Source organism: Labrus mixtus, chromosome 2, assembly GCF_963584025.1.
Source record: "Labrus mixtus chromosome 2, fLabMix1.1, whole genome shotgun sequence".
NCBI classification, from domain to species: domain Eukaryota; kingdom Metazoa; phylum Chordata; class Actinopteri; order Labriformes; family Labridae; genus Labrus; species Labrus mixtus.
In genome coordinates this window covers 9,971,597-9,979,930 of record NC_083613.1, presented here as the reverse complement: position 1 = coordinate 9,979,930, position 8,334 = coordinate 9,971,597, and the positions used below count along the sequence as shown (strand labels likewise).

At 40.0% G+C, this 8,334-nt stretch overlaps 1 protein-coding gene across 1 annotated transcript; it reads left to right on the top strand.

Annotated features, from left to right (window-relative positions):
* The first annotated feature begins 4,368 nt into the window (after positions 1-4,368).
* On the top strand, positions 4,369-7,461 carry lbx1b (ladybird homeobox 1b). Its single transcript, XM_061050918.1, has 2 exons — positions 4,369-5,562; positions 6,075-7,461. Exons 1-2 carry the CDS (start codon positions 5,235-5,237, stop codon positions 6,557-6,559), a joined length of 813 nt encoding a protein of 270 aa, XP_060906901.1. The 5' UTR covers positions 4,369-5,234; the 3' UTR covers positions 6,560-7,461.
* The last annotated feature ends 873 nt before the right edge of the window (positions 7,462-8,334 follow it).

Here is an 8,334-nt window from a genome sequence, read left to right as displayed (position 1 = left end):
GTTTCTTGGGACACTTTGCACCTGTTGTTACTTTTTCCTGTGTTCGGGAAAAGTCAGGATTTGGTCATTTAATGATGTAATCAATTTTTATGTTGCTTTTTATTCATTTTTCACAGTAAGTTTGAGGCATTGAAACGAGAGGAGGGAGTCAGCTTTTTTATTTAACTATTTCTTCAAACCTTGGAAAAAGTATTATTTGTATATGTTGAAAGTGAGGCAGAAATCGTTTCTCATTTAAGTAGATGAATTCAGCCAAATATGAAAAAAAAGGAAAATTCTCAATGAGGAAATGTCTTTAATTGACTTTTTTTCATTCACCCTTCTGTTATCTGCACTACTTTTTAGGGGATATTTTCTATTTATAAGGTCAATGCATGTATTTAATTGTGTAAATTAAGATTTTACCAATAGCAAAAAAATCTTACATTATGACATATGAGGTGCTTTAAATAGAAATACTTCAAAACATCTTAATTTAATTACTGGCTTCTTCTCTTTTCCAATGCATTCCTGATCACATCCACTGCTAAGGCTACAATTTGCTTTGAGTCCAATTTACAATGCTACACATTAACTATTAGAGAATATGTTTTTAGTCTTGTATCTTTAATTCACTGAAGGATCTGAAATCACTCTTCCTTTATTTTCATACCCGCCCTGCAAATAGTTTGGGGTTCATTTTGAGTTAGCCTAAAACATGCCTGCTTCTTACTTATGATGATGGGTGGGGGTAAAGGTAATGTTGTGATGTTAAGAAAATTAAAAATACATTGTCTAAATACGCACAAGCATGTCTACCGAAACAAAACGATAAATTACAGACATTAGTCCCTGTTGCACTCTGAGCAGTGTTTGCTGTCACTTCTTCTTTGGTGGGAAGTTTTTCCAAATATTCTGCAGGTTCAAACTTCTAATTTAAGGTCTTTCAATATAAAGGTTGACCAGTTAAAAAGGTATAAGTTCAGGGAATTGATTCAGTGCTATCTGTTAAGATAGCTATCATCACCTGACTCTGTCACACCTGTCCAAGCCACGCCCCCAACATCACTAAAGCCTGCCCTCATATCACTTCCTGTCTGACCTCCAAACCACACCTGAACTGCTGTGAGAAACAAAGAGAACCAAATGTGTGAGTGGCCATTTGACATTTCCTTTTAATTGATATGCCATGTGTTACTTTATTATTAACCCATTGCTGTATCATATTTAAACCCTTTTATAGGTTTATTAGGTTAAAGAGAAAAAAATACCATAAGTGACTGCATGTAGTTTAAAGTCACCTTCACATTATTATATAAAATGATTTATTAAGATCTGTAATGTTTCCTTGTTTTCAGTGTTTTGTGGACAGATAAAGTCATCCATGTCGTCTACAAAGTGAATTAAACTGATTAAACACTGGAGCCTGTGTTTGCATCACACCTTGTTCTATGAACCAGCTGCAGTTCCATTTCAGCTTTTTCAACATCAGTTGTAATCTTTCCAGAAGGGGGTCAGATAATAAGCTAATGGTCAGAGCAGTCAAAGTCTGTGTTTGCTGTGAAACCATTGAGTCTGTTGCATTCTTCATGTGTTTTATCAGTTATCGGATCCACTTTGTTTGAGATCAAATAATTCTTATAAAAGTGACTTTGTCTCACTGAAGAGTTTTTAGTTGATCTTAATTCCTGGGGGAAATTTGGTCTTTACCTTATATTTTTTATCACAAACAATGCAATTATATTTTTAGTCAATAATAAATCTGGACGTCTCAGAGGTTGATATTTTTGCCATGCATGGTTTGATACCACCAGAAGAGAATGAGAGAATTATATTTTGTGATTTGCTTGATCGAACCCTTTAACAAGCTTGTTGTTTAAGTCAGCACTGAGCTCTCCACACCCTTGAGAAAACAGTTTTCTGAGCAGCACAGTGCAGTGATAACGGAGCAGCTTATGGTCCTCTGTTCAGCAGCTCTGGCTCCGGCTCTGCGAGGCAGGAAAAGCCGAGCCATCAGGGATTTGTCAGAGGCCTGTTATTACATCTCTAGTCACATAAAATATGGCCACCTCTCCTGAGATCCAACGGCGAGATAAATCCACTCTCCTCCAACCAGACTGGCCCCCGCAATGAAACCAGCCAATGGCGTTCCTCAGCCACTGACCTCTGTAATGACATGTGATTTATACAGTACATGTTTTAAACTGAGACACACACCTCTCCCTCTCTGTATCTATATCTGGTGTCATGTGAGATAACAGGCAGGCCTTTGGGAGAGGGGAGACATGACACCCATCTTTGGGGTCTCACAAGATGGCTACAAAGTGGATAGTTTCCCCTGCAGCTGTCTGAGCCTGCACTGAATGTGTGTCCTGCTGCATGAGCTCACTCACACATATTGCAGGTTGACACTCTATAAGCTAAGTGACCGCAGTGTGGAAGGCCTAAATCAACACCTGGTTGGGCAGAAATAAGGACTCTTGTGTTAAAGGAGTAGATTACAGGAGTGCTTTAAAGATAATATGAATTACCACTAGACTGGATTATGGTCAACTGGTGCTCTTTGAGGTTTACTACAAATCTAAATTAAATACTAGATCATCAAGATTATAAAAACAAAACAGAATAAGAGCAAACCCAAAAAGGAATATATCAGTCTAAGAGTGAGAAGTGTACCCCAGACACTCAGAGCTGTGTTTTGTCCCCTGCACAGTCTGGTAGATTAAGAGATTAAGCTGTGTGGCTGAAGCAGAGCTGAAAGGCAGGCCGTGTCGTTGACCTTGGCGAGCGACACACAGAGATGATGACACACACCACCACAAATATCTGTCTTTCATAAACAGGCACCAAGACCCCATTCAGCTCAGCTGGCTGGACACACAGAAAATAAGGTTACTTCCTTCTTCTTCTTTTTGAACACAACAATGGATCCAACTGTGTTCCATTAAAGTAATGTTTTAGAATGATTATTTAAATGGTTAATTTAAATACTTAACTAAGAATTAAATGATATTTTCGGTTTATTTTATTTTTATGCTCGTTTAAGATGTGAATCTGTGAGGCTGTAATGCTTGTTTCAGTTTTATAGCCTATATCCATGAATTAGTTTAGATATTCTACATGTTTTTCATCATTTCAGAGTTTTAATTAAACACATTAGACATGAATTCATTATTTTTCATTGGAACTACAGTACATATGTAAACGGTTCTGCAGTATGTAGCCTAAAAGTATTTTTTTTTTTTTCAAATAAACTGTATATTTAAAAGATTTTATATTTATTGTGAGAATAGATTTTTTGAGAGTAATTGGAAAGCTAGCAAGGAACATCTTTCAAATAATTTCATGTTTAATAAATATGTTCAAAAGTCGGTCACTTTTCCGAGCACCATCCAGAGAACATGTAACCTCTGAAATCAGAGCAGAACCCCTGCTGTTGGTTGTTGTTGTTGTTATTTTGTTTATTGCCTTCATGACCTGATTAAGTTCAACTGGTCACATAGAAAGTTCTTCTTTTTATTTAAAAAACAAAAATGAAAATTGTCTAGATGTATGTTGAATTATTTAAATGTAAAACATTTGACAGAATAGGTCTTAAAAACGAAATAGAATTTCTCTACGGTATTTATTATTTATGTATTAATCAGAAACGTTACGTGTTTAAAGTATAGGCTATATTTAGACTTAATGACCTGAAGGATCCTGCTAAAGGAAAGGATGGAGGGATACAAAATGAAAATTATTTAAATAATTAAATTGGCTGAATAAATAAATTATTTTCCTATCCTTCACCTTTCAGAATCATCGTCATCACCATCATCATCACTCTGTTGATGTTTGTTTTTTTTCCGCCAGTGACGTAAAGCTAGACTTTATAATATCGACTTAAAGCAACAATAAAAGACAAACAGGAAAAGGAAAATAGGATACTAAATAAACGTCATTATTTCTCAACATCGCCGACAACAAATGAAACCGATTTTGTCCGATGATAATCACTAATAGCCTATATTTTTAAAAACAACAATAAGTAGCCTAACGACGTTTGTGTCAAAAAAATAAAATTTTCGTTGTTTGAAAAATCGGCACCTTTGATGGTGTAAAGATAAAACTTGACCTGGAATGTAATGAAATGTAAAAATTAAAAATAACATTTCTTCTCTTCATCAGCATTTTTTTAAGATAAAAAAAAAAAAAAGATCCTACAAACTGTCCTGGCGCGTGCGTAAATTCGTTTATGCATATAGCCCCTCGCCACTTTTCGAGCAGCCTCAAAATAAACTCATCTTGTCAAACCTGGAGGACGCGGGGAAATTTGAGAGGAGATGAAATATTTCTCGGTTGATATAAAAGGAGCCCTTTCGCCTGAGTTATGGCCCGGGTTTGGCGTTGCTGTGAGGGATGCATGCTGCTCCTTCTCTCCGCCCCAGAGGAGGAATCATCACAGCTGATCTATGGCCCAGTTCTACTTTACCTTTACAAAACAAAGGATCATCCGCGCTTAGAGTCGAGAAAATATCCTTCTGACTACCTGCGACATCTAACATAACACCAGACTACTTGTCGTTTAAGTAACATCCGGGTAATCCAAATACTTTGGAAACAAAAGCCTACAAACTCCTTGGCTAAAACTTGAGATTTACGCACAAAAACGCTTAAATAATCTGCGGGTTTTAAATCTTTCCCTCACAACTCCCTCTTTATCCTTCTCTCTCTCTCTCTCTCTCTATCTCTCTCTCTCTGCTTCCCCTCATTTACCCCACAAACCTATTCTGGTATCTCAGCACACGACTAAATTAGACCAAAGATGATAAGAGCACAAAGCATTATAATTCCGCCGGGCTCCTCCTCCTTCCAGCCATGCGTCCTAATTAATGGGACACCCCCAGTCGCAAAAAGCCCCGCACTGGACTGCAACATAGTCAAAGAGTGAAAGGGAAGAGGGCGAAAGTGCCACTGGAGATAATTGATTACCTACCAATCAATGAGAACTTGTTAGTAATCGTCAACTCTTTGGACCTCGCCATTTTCAGGGAGGCATCTCACTCCTGCGGACCCACTGCTCCCGAGGATCCACTCTTTGAAGACATCCCATTTTGGAATAAGATTTTCTTTTCTTCCCCTTTTCCTCTCTGTCTCTTTTTTAAACCTCTTAACTGTTATGTGACTCTTTCTTTTACCCCTCGATAGTATCGTTTTTTTTTAACCCTCTAAATATTTCTATAAAAGTCACACACAAACTCCGCGCACAGCCAATGATGACATCCAAAGAAGTGGCCAAATGTGATGCAGTGGAAACCAGGAGGCGAAGCCCGCTGGACCACTTGCCGCCTCCTGCCAACTCCAACAAGCCGCTGACACCCTTCAGCATCGAGGACATTCTCAACAAACCGTCGGTGAAACGAAGTTACACAATCTGCGGCACCGCTCACCTCATCTCGTCCTCTGAGAAGCACCGTCCATCCAGCATCCCTCTGTCCAGCCGGGCTCTGCTCACCCAGACCTCCCCGCTCTGCGCGCTGGAGGAGCTGGCCAGCAAGACCTTCAAGGGGCTGGAAGTCAGCGTGTTACAAGCTGCAGAAGGTACTATACATCCCCTAATTTACATCGTTTTAGAAAGTTCTTTTGTTAGTCGTTTTTTTTTTTAATCTTTTTTTTTCTTATTCAGTGTCCTGCATGCACGAAAGAGAAATTATTTTGGTACCCTTTTATTTTGCACCCTCTCATGCAATCAGTTGGTTAAATATGGTTGTTTCATGGGCAGAGAAAATGTTTTCTTTTGCTTTGTCAATGTTGTATTTTTCCTGCTAATATATGCAATCGAACAAAGACTAGTTCATTTATCTGTCTGTTTCTCAAAGAAATAAATCGCCGCCTCTAGTCTTTAATATAAGTGTCTCGAGTGTGTGCTGCTCAATATTTCCCAGTGGTGTCTGGGTAATTTTCTTGAAATGACCTGTTCCCAGCAGAGATGGAGGTTTTACTGTCTCTCACATTGTATTGGTTACCTTGTTAATATTACGTTAGGATGATTTTTACGCGATGCACCTGCACTTTGAGCTGATTTTCACCGCGCCTCTGTCTCTCCTCAACAGGCCGGGACGGGATGACTCTGTTTGGCCAGAGAAGCACCCCGAAGAAGCGCCGGAAGTCTCGGACGGCCTTTACCAATCACCAAATCTACGAGCTGGAGAAGCGCTTCTTGTACCAGAAATACCTGTCGCCGGCTGACCGGGACCAGATAGCGCAGCAGCTCGGCCTGACGAACGCGCAGGTCATCACGTGGTTTCAGAACCGGAGGGCCAAGCTAAAACGGGACCTGGAGGAAATGAAGGCCGACGTGGAGTCTGCCAAGGCCGTCGGCCAGGTCCCCTTGGAGAAGCTCGCCAAGCTGGCGGACCTGGAGAAATGCGCCAACGGCACGCTGGGCCACCCGCGAGGGGAGTCCCCCGCGCGGGGAGGCCAGGAGCACGAGCTCGCTCAGAAACTGCGCTCGTCGCCGCTGTCGCCATTCTCAGACCACACAACGAGTAAAGAGTGCTCGGAGGACGAGGACGTGGAGATTGATGTGGATGACTGATTGCGCAGCGTGGGGCAGACACACAAAAAGACGATTTTAAAAAATCCTCGCGAGGACTTGTATCTTATTGCTTATATTGTATACCATATCTGAGAACATGTACCAAAATGTAATGACTTTTATATCGGCGCAGATAGAACTATTCATAGTGACGCATGAACACAGAAGCAGAAATATGCAGTGATATTTTATTCATTAGCAAACTGTCACTTGCAATCAAAGCAATATGGTCTGATATGACACGAGTAACTTATTATTTTTTTACACTTTAGGCCAACACACACACACACACACTTACATTGAAACACAACACACACATATGCAGACACACACACCTGTTCCATCGCTTCTCCTGTAAGGCCTATACCCTCACACACCACGATGAAAGAGCTCCAGTTTTTCATATATTTTGCATGTAAATGCATGATTTGATTTGTGATCATTATATATTTATTTTTACCTTATTATTATTATATTTTTTTATTTAATTGTTTTCGTGTTTTTTGCCAAATCGCCATCGAGTCATTTTGTCACTGCCGGCTCTCCTCCTCCTCCTCCTCTGACTGTGACCCCTGACTTCGGCGTGAAGAAGAAGAAAAAGAAATAGAAGATGATGATGAAGATGAGGATGATGTTTGGAGAGGCAAACTGGGACTTTCACAATTTTTGCGTTTTATGGGAATGTTTAATCGATGGCGAGAAGAACAACTGACTCTTGCGGTGATTTTGAGATATGCTCCTTTTAGATGTATTGTTTGGATACAATAGATTTACGGTTCTAAATTTGTTATGTTTTGTACACCTGTAAGTGCCTTTCTGAAATCAGGACATTATTTGAAACCAATGCACAGACTGTATTGTATATAGGCTACTATGGGAATAAAATGGCTTTTCTGAATATTTATTTTATGTTGTAATTCTTCAACTATGGGCTATCTTAGTTTTATTATGGATGTCTGATTTTATTGGATAAAATAAACTGGTTTTTTTTTCTAAATAGGACCCCCCAAAAAATCATTTAAGAAACGTGCTATCGGTGCCAAATCCGGGCGTGTAAGCCAATCAAAAGCGGCCTATTTAAAGTTATTATTCTGAACTATTTTGTCCCTTTGTGTCCTTTTCCACTCTGATGCTTTAAACATTTTGTGGCCCGGAATCTCACATCTCCTTTCACATCCTAAAAGCGTATCATGGCTTCTTGACCCTTGGACGTGTTTCTCCATTCGGGCTAAAAATTTATGTGAGAAACACAAATCTGGTGCCGGGGGAAAAAGGGCGAGGATGCCACCAAAACACAAAGTTTTGGGCCAGTTTCTCTGGGCCTTTATAGGGCTTTTTTTGTTCTGCGGGACTGGGCCGTAATTTTGAGCGTAAAGCATGAAAAGTGGGGACAAATGAGCCGCGGCCCCTGATGGGACGAGTCACAAAAGAGCAGGGCTGGACCCCCGCAGGCAGCCATACTGAGACAAGTGTGTCCCACCGCACAAAAAGGACGCAAACGTTTGGAGGCCATATGGTTTTTGAAATTTCCTCACAAATTCAGACAATTTGATGGATTGAGTTAACCCTCCTTTTAAACACTTTAACTGGGTGCGAACAAAGGCCATAATGCCTACATAGACTCTCCCTTCATGAGGGCATCTGCGGCTGTTAATGTCTGGCCCTTTTCTTTGCCTGGCGTTTTGAACAAGTCAATGAATTACAATGAAAGTGGCCCTTTTTTGTGCGCCGCTTGTCTTTCTCCGCTTTTTAGCTCTGGAATAATATGTTTGACT

Excerpts from the sequence above, each read along its gene's own strand:
- lbx1b (XM_061050918.1), top strand. The coding sequence starts at position 5,235 with ATGATGACATCCAAAGAAGTGGCCAAATGTGATGCAGTGGAAACCAGG. Across the intron at positions 5,563-6,074 it reads CGTGTTACAAGCTGCAGAAG|GCCGGGACGGGATGACTCTG; the intron begins GTACTATACATC and ends TCTCCTCAACAG.